The sequence below is a fragment of the Cricetulus griseus genome, chromosome 2 (assembly GCF_003668045.3).
Source record: "Cricetulus griseus strain 17A/GY chromosome 2, alternate assembly CriGri-PICRH-1.0, whole genome shotgun sequence".
NCBI classification, from domain to species: Eukaryota; Metazoa; Chordata; class Mammalia; order Rodentia; family Cricetidae; genus Cricetulus; species Cricetulus griseus.
The window spans coordinates 93,786,909-93,803,777 of record NC_048595.1 but is presented as its reverse complement, the minus strand read 5'-3'; the positions used below and the strand labels follow the sequence as shown (position 1 = coordinate 93,803,777).

At 37.5% G+C, this 16,869-nt stretch overlaps 1 protein-coding gene across 1 annotated transcript in view; it reads right to left on the bottom strand.

The window, feature by feature from the left end:
* Grin3a (glutamate ionotropic receptor NMDA type subunit 3A) overlaps positions 1-16,869 on the bottom strand; it is a 183,752-nt gene that overhangs the window by 31,065 nt on the left and 135,818 nt on the right. Inside the window, exons 5-6 of the mRNA XM_027403096.2 lie at positions 14,896-15,011; positions 5,197-5,348 (exon numbers count right to left, since the gene is read on the bottom strand). Of these exons, the coding sequence (XP_027258897.1) occupies positions 5,197-5,348; positions 14,896-15,011 (268 nt within the window). The remainder of the gene's footprint in view (positions 1-5,196; positions 5,349-14,895; positions 15,012-16,869) is intronic.

The following is a 16,869-nucleotide window of genomic DNA, read 5'->3' as shown; positions in this document are numbered from 1 at the left end:
TAGACCATCATCAGAACAGTGGTTCTCAACTTGTGGGTCACGGCCCCTTTGTAAGTTAATGATTTTTTTCCCACAGGGGTTGCATTATCAGATATCTTACATTTCAGATAATTACATTACAATTCATAACAGTAGCAGAATTATAGTTATGAAGTATCAATAAAAATAATTGTATGTTTGGGGTCACCACAACATGAGGAACTAAATTAAAAGGTCACAGCATTAGGAAGGTTGAGGACCACTGCCTTAGAAGGAATGATAATGCTATGCATGTTCACTGACGTTGCTTTCTCTCTCTAAATGCAGATGCTACCAGAATTACCCTTTCCTTCTGTGTCTGAAGGCTCAGTTGTAAGCACATCTTTCCCCTTTCCTTCCATTTCTACTTCCGTCTACCATCCAAATTCAATCAACCTGGGAAGTGAGCCCAGGTTGTCTTAACAATCACTACTTGCTCTGAGAACAGCCTCTACTTCAACATTTGCAGCTGACTACACCAAAGATTTCTGAAGACCTCTCTCCCAATCTTGCTTGTTAAAATCTTGATTAAGGGCTGTTGAGATGACTGAGGAGGGAGAAGTGCTGTTATCAAGTCTGAAAACCGTGTTCTATCACTGGAACCCGTATGGTAGAACTAGAGAAAAGATTTTAGCAAGTTGTTCTTTGATGTCTACACATATACCCTGCCATGCATGATGGGTGTGCATGCATGTAAACTCTCTCTCTCTCTCTCTCTCTCTCTCTCTCTCTCTCACACACACACACACACACACACACACACACACACACAGAGAGAGGAGAGAGAGAGAGAGAGAGAGAGAGAGAGAGAGAGAGAGAGAGAGAACAAAGTAAACCAATAAGTATGGAAAAAATCAAAATATTATTGTTGAAGAAGTGTTGTTGTATTTTTGCATCTATGTATAGCTCATGTTTATGTTTATTCTTTGAAGTCTGTCTTTTTATATATTACTTTGGCTTTATTTGAAAATGCTGATAAGATCTATATATTTGTGGAACACTTATGGTAAAAACTCATAATCTTTATCATTATGTCTGTATATACTCTCAGTATTTTCATTTCTATTTATATTTATTTATGTTTATGTGTGTTTTGCCTGCATGTATGTCTATGCACTACATACATAAATGGTGCCTTTGGAGGTCAGAAGAGAGCATCAGATTCCATGGAATTGGAGTTGGATGGTTATATGATACCATATTGGTGCTGGAAAATGAGCCTAGGTCCTCTGGAAAAGAAGCAAGTGCTCTTAACCCCAAGTCCTCTGTCTAACTCCTGCTCAGTATTCTAGAGGCCTCAGTTGACTTGGTTTTACTCTAATCTATGAAGTATGTGTTATTTTAGTCAGTTTACAGAAGAGGAGGCTCAGCGTGGTCATGGATCATGCCCTGTATTTTACAGCTGGTAGAATGGGGATTCCAATCTAGAATGCCTCTATAGATGATGCTCTCAACTATTTACACCATAAAGAATTTCTAGATGTTCATATTTCAGGAAGATGTTAAGAGAAGCTGGGCTCACTTTGTCAAAGCCTGTACAGATGGAAAAATCAAAATATTTCATAGTATAAGTGGCAACTTTGGGGGTGTTTATAGAAGAGGCTACTAGCTGTCTATTATTCATTCATTCTGTTCCCTCCCATATCCCAAGGCAATCTTTTATTCAGGTCTTCACCCTTCTCTATGTGCCATAAGGTAGGTCGCATCATTACTGGCTCCAGAGGCCTAATCCATTATGGAGACCACATTATCTTACCAGTGACTGGTTTAGACACAGACAGCAACAAACCATGAAGAAATACAATTGTGGGTCTCTTCAAATGTTTTCTAAGGATAATTGGATGTTCCTTCTGACTAGAGGGAAAAGAAATAGTGTTTCTGTTATTTACCACTTCTTGTATCAGGTTTTTTGCTAGATGCTTCCACAAATCATCTTTTATTCTTAGGGGAAAATGGCATGTTTTATCACACCCCTTCCTGGATGGAGACACTCAGATGCAATAGCAGTTAACCAGCTCTCCTTGACAAAATCAGCATTCCAACCCAGAAATACATAGTTTCAGATATGTCAGGCTTTGTGCTAGGTGTGTTCACAGCATAATAAATTTGTCAGAGGACTTCAAAACTTTGTCCAAGTGGGGCTAAGTTCTTAGTCTGCAGAGCCATGTGTACCAAGAGACTTGGTTTGTCTGATGACCCTCTGAAATGACAGTAGCCTGAATGTAACATTTATTCAGTAATTCTAGCTGAAGAATATGGCTGAGAGTTTCCTTATGGCTAATGCCTTCCTGTCACATTTGAATCATTTGGGGATCTTGATTTAAGTCTGCAAGAGACACTACAGAGAACTCCAAGTGATTGTTACTTAGCTCGATGTAAGCAACTGACTTTCTTTCTTTCTTGGCTGAATTTGCTGACTGGTATAAGCCCAGGCCTATTTCCTTCAGGAAAAGCCATATTAGTACTCACCAACAGAGATAAAATGCCATCAATTACCCAGATGAGAAATAGGATTTGTCTCAAAAACACTGTTAGCTATGATACTGTCATTTTTGAAAAGAAGAATTATTTTAAACATTTAAAGCCAGACTTCCTTTCTCTGATTATAAAGCTTTCCAATGTTGCCACTTCCTCTATCCCTCAACCTCAGGCAAAGTCTTGCTATATAGCCCAAACTGGTCTTGAACTTGTAATCCTCCTCCTCAATGTCCCCACCTCTGTGATTATAGGTATGTACCCTTATGTCTGGCTTTAACCCATCTTGTATTTATTTTTATCATGGCTCCCAGAACATAATAGGTATGGGCTTTGATGTGGAAACTATAATATACAAGCAAAAGACAATAATATACAAGTAAGAGAAAAAGTGCCCAAACAAAGCAATATGAGACAAAAATGCCATTGAGTTCCTTCCTTCCTTCCTTCCTTCCTTCCTTCCTTCCTTCCTTCCTTCCTTCCTTCCTTCCCTCCCTCCCTCCCTCCCTCCTCTCTCTCTCTCTTTCTCTCTCTCTCTCTCTCTCTCCTCTCCTCTCTCCCCTCTCTCTTTCAGTGTGTGTGTTGGTCATCTAATGCTGGGCATGAGCTTGGACCTACCATTAAGTGTGGTTTATACACCCAGTGAGAAAAATACTTGGAGAAATAATTTTTAGCTGTTATAGTTTGGAGATAGTTTCTTGATTAGGGATAGAGCTTGTGTCTGCTCCCCCTTCTCAGCACTGGGACCCAACTGTCTTAAACTTGTGCAGGCCCTGTGCATGCTGCCACAGTCTCTGTGAGTTCCTATCAACCTTTATTTTTTTCAGGTATGTTATTTAGTTTCTCTGGTTGTCTACTTAACATCTTGAGTATCTACTTTATTTGAAGGCACTGAGAATATAAGACAGTCTTTGACCCTAGAGCTCTTATAGCTCAATGAAGAGATGCATTAGAAATACTCTGATTATAATTATGTTTAAAGCAGAATATTTGTTTAAAGCAGTAACAGTTATGACTGATGCTATTAAATGATATGAGATACATGAGACCATAAAGGGAAGTATGATTTATATTGGTCAGTCTCTATTGGGATTGGAAAAGAGAGATGCTAGCTGTGAGTTTATTCTCTTGTTGACTCTTCTGATTATTTTTTTTTGTAGCACTGGGATCAAACCAAAGGCCTTGAACATGCTACACCATTGAACTACACCACACCCACAGTCCCTTAGCTGGGATTTTGTAATATGAATGCATTAGATGAGCAAATGTCAGTGGGGAAGAGCATTTGAGGGGGAAGAGGAGACAGCAGGTTTAGGGAGTCCAAGTCAGGGAAGGCATGGATTTATCTTCCTTCTAAAATGAACCTTGTGGTACAGATGAACCAGAGAGTGGCATGAGAAAGGGCCGAGAACAGAGCAAGGGCAGGTATTTCAGGGCATGCCAACATTTCAGATTTTGTCCCAGAGAGTATGGCTGTCAAACAGAAGAATGAATTGCTATATGGAAGACAACTGATGGAAGGCAGGTGTAAAACAGACCTGTTAGCAGACTTTTGTAGTGAGTCAGGTAAGAGATGACAGCTTGGTCAGAGTGATGACACCAGAGTTGACAATACATGGGCATATTTGAGACATATTTTATAGATGATATGGCTTGTTGGTGGATGTAAAAGGTGGACATGAGAGGTAGTAAGCATCCATTCCAATATATGGAATGTATGACTAGGCACACACAAGTACCACCACCAAGAAGAGAAAAAGCAGAAAGAAGAGGGAACATTAAAGCTCCGGTTTGTGACAAGTGAAATTTGAAATGCCTGCAGGATATTCAAGAGCAGATGTCCCACAGGAAGACAGAGATGCACTCTGTTGGGAATTATGGACAAATAGAGGCTATTTGAACAGTTATTGGCTTTCAATGTGTTTTCTTCTCTTTTAAATGTCAGGATGGCCTTGTACTTGTTTTATTTGGCTCTTCTCTTTAGAGTATTTGGGCTGTGGCACTGGTTACAGTTTTCAGCCTCCTATTTTAATCATCTGAATTGTGCCTTATTTTGCAAACTTCTTTTTAATTACACTGTAAAGATATAGCATTTAAACAGAAAGAAGAAATTTTGACTATTTGTGTGCCTTAGCCCAGTCACATGGTAACTCTTGCTATTAGTCCCTTAAATATATAAGAAGTACTGGTTGTTTTCAGTTTTTGAAAAATTATCATACAATAATCTGACAATTATTAGTGAAGGTATGTCTAGATTTTACACCAACAAAGGTCTTATTGCCCAACACACACCACTGGGGACTTAGCAATGTTCTGAGTTAGATTTTAAGGGATGTTGTAAGATCTATATCAGAACCATCAATCCATGGTTAAAACAAACACTATTCATGTTAGTTCCAGATATTCTTGCTATAATTTAGAAACACTTCTTCCATATTTATAGATTTTTCAGGATAGTTTGTGGGACAGAAGTAGAATTTTGATTTTTATCCATTGGAATAAAATCACACTTAAATCGAAAACAAACATGTCTCACTAAGCATTATTGTAGGAATGGACAGTTTTCAAGCAAATCCAGGTGATCTATATGTCATGGATTATCCTGGTACATTATTGGTTAGGAGGCACAACTAACCTAATGTTCTTATAGTTTTCAAAGGAAAGCTATAGAAAGTATCAGCATTACTAGAAGTCTTTCCATACCTCAGTGACAGCAAAGCTTCTCTTTCCGCAGGGAACCACCTTGTACCACTTGTCATGTAGCACATCCATAAACCCGTGAGACTTGTATTGACTGATGAGCTCAGATATGTTAGAGGTCAATGGAGAGTTGGGAGGGAGACCAATGCCATATCCTAGAAGAAAATGCAATCTCACATGAGTTCTTCATACTTTTCTGAGAGGTGGTCACCATATTTCTATAATATTGCCACACTGGTAATAAAGGCAAGGTAAGTCTGTATTACATTTCCAGGATACACTTAGAGATGATTCCCCTTGGGTCAACTGCATCTCTGAGAAGATGCAATGAGTCTGAGTCTGAAAAGTAGAGATGTACAGGGTGTATTTGAAAAGCATTTTATGATCTTCCTTTTTCTTCCCAGTGGTTTTAGAAGCAATCTTTGAGTTTTTTTCCCAGTTTTGGGATTTCCTAGCCATTTTCCCAATAAAACTTCATGTGATGGTTAATCTTAATCAACATATTGGTTGGATTGAGAAGTGCCTAGAAGGTTAGGGAAGTACACCATGGGGGTATGTTTGAGAAGACATTTCTAGAGCAAAATAATTGAGGAAAAACTTATTTATTTCAATTTCATGATTTCAGAATTTTCAATCCATTAACATGGAGAAGAATTAGAAGAGGAGTTTACTTTGACAGCCAGGAAAAAAAAGGGCATACAAGAGCAGGAGAGGATAAAATATAGCCCCCATAGATACACCTCTCAACAATATTGTCATATTATGAATTCATCAAGGGATTATACATTGATTAGGTTAGAGTCCTGAGGAGTTAATCACTTCTCCAAAGCTCATCAATTAGGAACCAAGCCCTTAACATAAGAACTGATAGAAGACATATATTCAATCCATAATACCACGTGAGCAAATAATACACCATGAGAGAGGTTAAAGATCACAAGGACTTACAATAACTAACTTTAATTGTCAAACAAGTGGTAAAGACAAATGTTAGAGAAGACATGGAAAGAATGCAAACTGATGTAGTTACTTTGGAAAACAATTTGGTAATATTTCATATAGTTAGACACTTATACTAAGACCTAAAAACATTTACAAACAACTCCCCCACAAGTACACAAGGAAATATGGTTAAGAACACAGCTCATAAACACAAAACTTGGAAAGAACCCAGATATTCTTTGACAAAAGCATGAGCAAATAAACTGTGGAATAGTTTCATGATTAGAATATTACATAACTGAGACATATGAGTTAGAAATGGATAGATTTGTATGCATAACTCATAGCAATATTGGGGAAAATGCCATTCCTTCAAAACCTGAAACATGAATTTATTTTGTCCACGTAAAAACATACATACATTAATATATGTTTTAAGAATACATATGGGTGGATGAAACTACATTTAGAAGAAAATCAAGGATACAACTTAGAGATCTAAGATGACAGTTATGCAAAGCATAAGGAAGCAGGAAAGGGGATAGACAAAGAGAGCAAAGATGGGTGTATTATCAGAGTTTTATTAATCAGCCTAGACTATATTCTTACACTGTCCGACTCCATGGCTTTCCTAACTGTTAACACACTGCTAATCACTTTGAGGAGCCATGTGAAAGAGGCTAATTAACTACATCTTGTTTGGTTATTAGATCTCACAGTCAAAATGAAAGAAAGATTTTTCTTTTTGCCCTCAAGATGATTGAGGAAGACAAATTAAAAATGCAGTTAATTCCTTTTTCATAGATAAAGACTAAAAGGATGTCAAAGATTCAAAGATACTTAATGAGTAAAATACCGGCTCTGATTATTCACTTTACAACCCAATTCCAAAGATACTAGCTTGTTCTTTGTCTTAATGCAGATATACAATCAATTTGAAGAATATGAGACCAGTGATGTGGAATAGAAATATGTAGTACCAAACAGCTTTTGAGTTTTAAAGCATTACAGGTTTGTTTTTGTGATAATTCTTTTTGTTTCTTAAGAGTGCAACATCAAGAAAATGATGACAATGTCAAAGGTATAATGTGGATTTTTCTGTTCAAATAGATACTAAAAGGGCATTCTTTGTGACTGGTGGTTTTGATTTGAAAAGGCAAGACTGACAGGAATAGAAGTTGAATGGGTCACTGGTGTTTTTATTAATTAACACTTTATATAGTTGTGACTATGCTCTTTTAAAGATTAAAAAAATGTGCTGGCTGGAGAGATGGCTCAGTGGTTAAGAGCACTGCCTGCTCTTCCAGAGGTCCTGAGTTCAATTCCCAGCAACCACATGGTGGCGCACAACCATCCGTAATGAGATCTGGTGCCCTCTTCTGGTGTGCAGATATACATGGAAGCAGAATGTTTTGTAGCGAGTATAAGAATAGCCCTATTGTATGTCAAAAAACCAACTAGGAAGAGCCCTCACTAATTACAAAATTTCTCACAAAGATCCCCTTAAAGCTAATAATTTCAACCCTCATCAGTGTAACAATGGAAGGCTAATTTTCATCTTTTAATTTGACAAATAGTGATTTTGCACATATTTATTTGTGTGTAATGTTATGGAGGTGTCTGTTTTAACTTGGATACAGAGCCTGTCTGTGGGAGATTAGGGTGGCATGTGGCTCTGAGGCATACGCAGCAGCTGTGCAGCACGGTGGAAAGATACATGACTTTTCTTGGGAAAAAGATAGGGGAGGCATAAACTTAATACAGATAACATATAATAACTGAGACACAATGGAGAGAGTGAAGACATTCTGTGGGATGAGAAATTGCTACTGAATGAAAGGAAGACAGGGACATCTTAGATTGATTTTTGACAGTGCCTTTTTTTTTTTAAAGTAGAGGAGACCAAAATACATAAGAAAGTTTGAAAAGTGTGAAATTACAACTTAGGATTAAACCTACATATTCTAAGGATATAATTTTTGGTACTATGATAGAAGCAGTAAAAGTCCCCAAGGGAAGGCTATGTTGAAGTTGCAAAGACATTTATAAAAAATGGCTACCCAGGAAATAATGAATATTAAATCATTCTACTCCATCATGCCTAGATTAATTTGCAATGAACTGCTAAAAATAGATTGACATCCTTTTAATTTTTTACTTTAACACATACATTGGACATTGATGTTTCAATGATTTCTAGCATTAATAATAATTATTAACTAGGTAAAACAAGGGAAGAATAGAAAAAAAGTTATGTGTCTGTGAGAGGGGAATTTACTGCTAGACATAAAAATCCATTTTATTTAAAAACATAAAAATGTAAAAAATTTTTAAAGTTTCATTTCTATCCTTTTGTTTTATCAGTTGCTTCTCATTAGTTAAAGAGATCTTACTTTTAAATTGCTGACATGGCTATTTATTCAGAGTTGCCTAAATTATCACTAGAAACTCGGTTTTGTAGAATCGACAGGCCTGACTGTCATGTGGTTGATGGATGGAGCAGAATGGAATCCTTCAACCCTAAAGATGATGGCATCAGGCACCCTGGAAATTGGATACAACTTAATAGCTTAGGAGAATGATTTCCTGAATAGAATCCTGATCTTTCCTCCATGTATAAGTCAGCTTTACTAGGCTAAGAGTGGTAGAAACATACTTTGACCAGTAAATGTACGGTTAGAAATTCATAGCTAAAAAGTATCTTACAAATGTGTGGCTGGAAAATAGTTATTTTGAATATAAGAACTCAAAAATAAAATATGGTGTTTTTAGAAAAAAGACCTAAGTACAAAGAATCACTTGATTTTGTGTTTGTCCTTGAACTAACCATATTTAATTACTCTGAGATAATGGTTGAGAGCATATTCCCAATTTGAAAGAGGTATTAAAGACGGGTTTTCCTTACCTCTAGAACATCAAGTTGGGAAGAGAAGGAGCTGAGATCCATGAAGGTTATCTTGGGAGAATTTTTGTCATGCATAGTTATCAACGTAACCAGTATCCTGAATATCAATAACTTATTGAATACATCTTGTGAAGTGGATGGGTGTGTTCCACATGCTTTACATGAACTATTTTACTTAAGTTTCATGATAACCTTATGCTATGTGTTCATGTCATATCTTCATTATGCAGATGAGGAGCTGGAAGGACAGATTAAGATGTTTGCCAGTGAGTGACAGCAATTCTATTTTAAACCAGACACTGGAGTCAGTGCTCTAAGCACTGCATTAAATAATTATTGGAAAGCCAGTAAAAGAACAGCTCAGAAACAGGCAAGGCCCTTTGCTGAAAGGTCACGGATCATTATTGTGCAGTTACATTACTCTTTCTCTCTGCTTGACCTTTATTGTCTGCTAACGCCAATGCATAAATTTGGGGCATGTGTTCATTTATCTTAACACTTTCCCTTTTATTCTCAAGAACATAATATGTCTTTGTGCCTCTGGTGCACAGAATTTCATTTGACCAAACACTTTCTGCATATCCTTGAACTGATAATAGAATTTTAAAAATTTATTTTTATTTATTCTTTGAAAATTTCATATATGTATATAGTATATCTTGGTCATATCCACCCCCACTTTCCCTTTCCAACACCCTCAGGCCTCCTCAACACATCTCTCTCCCAACTTTATCCCCCCATTTTTTTCAATAATTCAGAGTTCAGTTAATACTGCCTGTATTTACAAGGTTATGGTGCCATCCACTGGGGCAGAGGCAACCTGCCAGTGGCCCCACCCATAAAGGAAAGTGACTGTTCCCCATACTTGAGTAACAGTCATTAGCCAACAGCTTTCCTACTAGGAATGGGGCTTTGAGAGTTCCCTATCTATGCTGGAATGTTGACTGGCTCAATCTTGTACAGGAAACTTCAGCTCCACTGAATTAATGTGTGCTATAGCAATGTCATGTTTAGAAGACAACATTTCACAGCACTCTTCTGTATCCTCTGACTCTCAACTCTTTTGTGGAAAAGAAAGTTGACCCTTGAAAGGACTTCAAATTCAAGGTAGAGCCACTGCCACTCATAAATCTTACTTTAAAACTTAAGTAAGAGCAGAAAGGTGAGGTTGTGGGGGAGTATTCAGTAATTAACTTTCTTGGGCTACCATAAAAATTTCAAATATAGGGTATCTTACACACAACAAAAAGACATTTATTTCTTATAGTCCTGGTTCTGGGAAGTTCAAGAACAGCCATGGGATTCAGTGTTTCATGAAGATCTCATTTCTAGTTCAGAGGTGGCTTATCTAGCTGTGTCTTCATGTAATGATGAGCTTCCATGGGTCCATTTTATATGGGTATCAATGCCATTTCTTTACAGCTAGAATCCTCATGATTTATTGAGTCACTCTATCTAATTACTTCCATACTACCATTGCAGTGAGGATTAGGTTTCATATGAAATCTGGGCGGCTGCAACCTCTAGATTCTAGAGTAGAAGATAGTAGTCACATTACTCAGTCTGTGCTCAATATTATGTTGATCCAATGTATATTCAGCATGGAGGAATTAGGAGATTCTGTTTTCCCTCCTAAGTTCCTGAAATTATTTATATACTTGGGAAAGTATGTGTAAACTGTGAGTGTGCATTTGAGTTACTGCATTAATAAGTGAACTAGGTACTTGTTTGAATTTAAACTGATGAGTTACATAATTGGAAATAGATAATTTATTACACAATTAGTACATGCTAGCAGATCCCACAGATTGTTGTAGGCAGGCACCTACAATGTTCCTATGTGCTGAATGAGCAATTACTGGTCAGGAATCACTTTGATTTTTATATGTATACATTTTTATATGTATGTAGTCTAGTATAATAATAACTCTCACATTTTTATAAATTCATAAATTATATTTTGCCAAAGAAAAACATAATAATGTAAAGTTTTCTTGAAAAATAAAGGTAATACTTGGAAATATTTATCTAAGAAATCCTTGAGATTAACACTGAAAAAAAATAGAATTCAAAGCCAGGCATGGTCAAACTCATGGAATCCAGTTACAGAGAGGGTGGAGTGATGAGCAAAGGGGTCAAGACCATTCTGGGTAAACTCACAGAAACAGCTGACCTGAGCAAGTGGAAGATTACGGACCCCAGTCTGACAGCTGGGGAACCAGCATAGGACTGAACCAGGGACCCTGAGCTTGGGTGACAGTTAGGAGGCCTGGGTAGTCTATGGGGCCTCTTTCGGTGGAATCAGTATTCATTCCTAGTGCACTAGTGGACTTTGGGAGCCCATTTCCCATAGAGGGATACTCTCTCAGCCTAAATATATGGGCGAGGACCTAGCCCCTGCTCCAAATGATGTGACAGACTTTGATGATCCCCACGGAAGGCCTCACTCTTCCTGGGGAATGGATAGGGAGTGAGAGGGGGGAAGAAAGAGGGAGGTTGGTGGGGGACATGGAAGGATAGGAGGGAGAGGGAACTTGGATTGATATGTAAAATAAGATTGTTTCTAATTTAAATAAAAAGTAAAACAACAACAACAACAACAACAACACCCCCCCACCCCCACAAAGTCAGGTATGATGTTACCTGGAAGTAAGGAAGTGAAGAAGGAAGAAGGAAGAGCAAGAATTCAAGCAAGCTACTACCTACACATAAGGTTTGAGGTCATCCTGTGTTATCTGAGACTCTAATCTCAAAAAATCAAATCAAGAACATGAAATCAACATTAAAAATTATTGGGTCTGCTGGGTAGTGGTGATTGCACACTTTAATCCCAGTACTTGGGAGGCAGAGCAGATGGATCTCTGAGTTCAAGGCCAAGCTGGTTTACAGAGAAAGTTCCAGGACAGCCAGGACCCTGTCTCAAAAACCAAAAGAAAAAAATATTATGTCTGTTTTGCTCTCTTGCAATGCTTGAGATTATACTTGAGACTTTATGTACAGTAAGCAGGCACTTGCCACTGAACTATATCCCTAGTTAACTAACTTTTTTCACTAGTCTCTCCCACCTTTGTGTGTAACTTATAAATAATATCCCATTTGTACTGTTTGTGCCGTGGTTTGAATCTAAAATATTCCTGGAGAGTTTTTGTGTTGAAGTTTTGGCTTTCAATGCAGCATTGTTCAGAGGTCAGGCACTTGGGAGGTGATTGGAGTGTGAAGACTCTGATTCACTGTGTGGTTGGGTCTGTTCCTCTGTTGGAGGAAGGAGGTCATTGTCTATATTTTTTTAAGGGTTTATTTTGTAAATTGCTCTGCTCTTTCTTCTCTCGATCTCTGTTTCATGGTCACTACGAAGTGAGCAGCTTTGCTCTACCATGTTCTCTTTGCCATAATGTTCTGCCTCAACACAGGCCCAGAAACAACATCCAAGCAACTATGCACTAAACTCTTGGAACTGTGAGTCCCAAAAATAATTTCAAAAAGCCTGTCACAGTGATAGAGAGCTGACTGACATATTTTGAGTTTAGGTTGTGAACTCATTCATGGAGGCAGTATTTATTAAATTTTCTCATTTGCATTTCTGTTGTTATAACAAAACACCAGAAAAGAAAGCAACTTAAGGAGGAAAGGGTTAATGTTGGCTTATAGTTTCAGGGTACAGTCCCTCATGATGGCAAAGTCATGGCATCAGGAACTTAAAGCAGTCTAGGAATCTAGCTCATGAAAAGTTGTTACCTACATTCTGGGTGCCATCTTTCAATCTCAATTAAGACAGAATCTCTCACTAGCATGCCTAGAGGCTCATCATCTAGGTGATCCTAGATCCTGTTAAGTTGACAGTATTGAGCATCACACAGCTCTTTAATTCAGAGAACGGTGGTCGTCATGTCTGTTCTTCTCATACCTTTGCTCTTTTTGCTCTTTGAGTGTGCATTTTGTATTTATTCTCTTTGAGAACAAAGCAGTGACTCAAATGATAGGAACTACAAGACACTTAATCTCAGGAGCACAGATGGAAATGTAAACAGGAAACCAGTGGGGAGTTAATTGTGTGGCATCTGGCACTGAGGTCCAGAAGAGGCAAACAAGGCATCTTACCACTACTTTTTGACAAGATGGGGTTGCTCCCTGGAGACAAAGGTGGAAAATAGAGCCCCTTATTCTTATGTCCTCTACAAATGATTTGTTGTTAGCAACCTAATGGTAGAATGGACCTCAATTACCCCACACATCTAGGACATAAATAAAATGTCTCTCTGTGTCCCCAGATGCTACAAAAATGGATTTTCCCACTGTTACATTAAATAGGCTCTTGAGTTTTCTGGTTCTCTCTACCTCTCTCTTTCTTTCTCTCTTCTTCACTCTCATACCCCCACCCCACACTTCATATTCTCGTCTTAGCAGAACAATGTGATCATCCTGAAATCCTGAGTTTCATCACTGTCATCTTGTTTGGAGAGGAGACTTATAGCTCCCACAAAAAGGCTTGAAAAAATGAGAGTAGCTGTTTATTCCCCATTCATTAAAAACACAAAGACTGAAGAAAAAATCCACTGATATGCAAAGGGGAGACAGAGACCAACTACAGCTGTGAGATTGAAACCAGAATAGTCTTATCCCCCTGCCAACATACAAAAAACACAACATAAAAAAAGCACAGATTTCTGAAAGCTAAACTTTGGTACACAATGAAATTGTTTTAAAGCAAAATGTTTTCTGACAAGTGTTTATGAGCACCAGCTTGGATTGTCAGAAAGGGGAAGCTGAGAATTGGGAGGTATGGAATTTTCTGGTTCAGACTATGTAGTCCACATATCAACTGTTGTTCAGAATGAGAGAAAATACTGACAAAGCAATGATTCTTTGGTTCTGAAGGTTGATTGATGGGTTGATCTATTTGGAAGCAAAACTTATTGCCAGTGGGGAAAAACAATCCTGGGGCTCAAACAAGGTTTTGTTTAAGGACCCAAAGGATACTAAATCTCAGAATTTGGTGTTTTCTATTTATTTCCAGACTGGCAGATAACATTCTTTGGGAAATACAAGGTTTGACTTATAATGTCAGTATGGCAATCTGATTTATATGAGTATGAAAATATGATGTAATGTTAGTTTTTGTTTTTTTTGTGCATAAAATGAGTAGACTAGATTTCATCAACATTGGGACTTTCTCATAGGCTTGCATTATTATAGCAAGCACAGATTTCTAGAAATACAACTTTGGTACCTCAACAAGATTGTTTCAAGCTCAAACTCACAGGAGAGCATGGATAAGGCTCCTCAAAAATTTAAGTGAAAGCTATCTTCAGATACCTATGAGATTCACCATCAGACAGGTAATATAAGTCTACATGGTTGACATTGTCTGGGGTATATACAAGATACACAGAATCCTATCATATTTCTAGTTTTTTTTTTTAAAATCAGATTCATTATAGTATTTGACCCTTCAAAAATACTCATTAGTCAGAGGCTGGGGCAGATATGTGGTACAGCAGTTGCCTAGTAACTACGAAGCCCACGGTTTGATACTTAACCACCACAGAAAACAGAACAAAAAACACAAACACAAATGCACATTAGTGTTAGAATCTTTATGGCTGTCATTCCCTGAAACCTGAACTGACATCATCAATTAGGAAACTATTATTTTTTGATCTAACAATGTCACAAATAATATTTTGTTGAGTTGGTGAAAAATAACTCTCTAATGTCAACAAACTTAGTAGCTGAATGCTTATGAGTTGAAAATGAAAACAAGGAATGATGAATCACTCTCTGCTTCTGGCACCTGTGACTTTCTAGGTTTGCAAACATCACATCCTGTGTAAAAGTGAACTAAGAATTATTGGTACCTTCAATGGCAAAAGGCTTTCCCACAGTCAGAAGCTTGCAGTCGGCATCAATTGATACTTCATAATCCAGAAGGGCTTTGTCCATGATGAAGGCATCTAGTTTCTCTGGATCATTCCTATGTTTAAAACCAAAGGGAAGAGAAACGTAAGTGGCTCATTACTGAGTAAGAAGGAGTATCCTGACAGTTAGCTTTGATTTGGGGATAGAAACTTGGATACCAAGGGCAGCACAAACTTGCAAGCTGCTGGCCCTTGTTCGAATCTCATTCACTTCTAGAGTAGATATCAGGGGAATAGGCATTCCTTTTAGAGTATTCAAGTTCTTTCCCAGAAGTTTATCTACCAATCTCACTCCTAACTGTCAAGCTCGACATCAAAATCAGATGTAACTCTTAATTGAATAGGAAGGAGCACAGGGAAGGCTGATTTCTATTATTTATCAAAGTAACAGATGTTAAACACTGCATTCAGTATTCCACATACATTTAATTATTCATGAGGACTGTGAAACAAATAATGATGGAAATGAGGCTCAGAGATTTGAAGTATTTTGATTTAGGCCACACACCTGGTTAAGTGTGGGGGACAAGTGTTCTTGTGAATTAGATGTTGAAACTTTTATTTCTTCCTGTCACAATCACCATTTTGTTACTCAGAAATTTAATATAATTTTGTATTTAGGAATAGAAATCAAGGAAATACTTAGAAAAGACCTAGTGTTCTAAAAGAAAAGAAATTTGTAGTATCTTTAAGTCCATAGTATACCATCAGTAAATTGAAGGTGAAGCTTACATAACAGATTTTAGTGGTTCAATTTAATAATACGTCTCTAGAGCATCCCATTTCTTCCCACTGTATAGGTAGCTCAGAATAATTTAAGTTAGGTCCACTAGGCTTGTACTAGTTACCTGACAATGGGCTTAAGTTGCCATTAATTGTCTTGGGTGTCCTTTATGAGAATTCTCTATTGTTTAGAACATGGGTGTAGACACAGCCCAGTGGAAAGCTGTGTTTAATCACAGGCTGGACAACGTTTATAGGGAACAAAGAGTTTGGAAGGAAGCCAGCTAGGCAACTTCTTTGTTTTTATCCATCCCACATCCCTTATATTGAATTACAGAATTTATGCACTTAAGACTTTTCTTCTCTTTTATTAGTGCATATTAATTATAAAGAATAATGGGTTTCATTGTGAATTTTTTCCTCTTCCCTTCTCTGCCACCACCCCTCCTTCCTAACCTCTTTACCTCCATTTCTTTCCTTCTTCCTTCCTTCCCCTCTCTTTCAAAGTCTCACCACATATTCTGGGCTGATTTCAAATATACACACTTTTATCTCCATCTCATGATAGGTAGGGTTCAAACTTGAGCCACCACTCTCATTCATTCTGATATATTCATGTATTCACGTAATAGTTTGGTCATATCCCCTCCCTCTTGTCCTTCCCTCTTTTCTCTCCCCAATGTACTTTTAAAAAATAGTTTCTTATTACTAATGATATCCTCCCTTACCACTCATTTTCCCATTAAATAGTTTTCCTTTAATAACAAAGACTTTTCTACAATTAGAATTGTCTAAACAGCTTTGCAAGACAGCACCTCTCAATTTAATGTAGCCTCAGTCTTTCCATTCCTAAAACCAGAATGAGGCTGTGCAGATTAACAAATTGGAAGGGAAGGATATCCATAGACACAGGTGAGATTCACCACTAGGCAAGCAATTGCTTATGTTGCCTGGACTGCACATAGACATATAATAAATGGTTCCCTTTGGCATAAATTGCCACTGAATTATTTTCCCATTCTTCCGGCAAGTGAAACAGATGCTACGGAATGCATCTGTCTTTCCAGGAATATTTCACTTAAGTTACAATAACTTAATTTTGACATGTTTAACATCAACTAAAGTGAAAACATGACACATATCACTAGCAAGAGGAAGTCTGGGGATCATGAATTACTTCCTAGGAGTTGT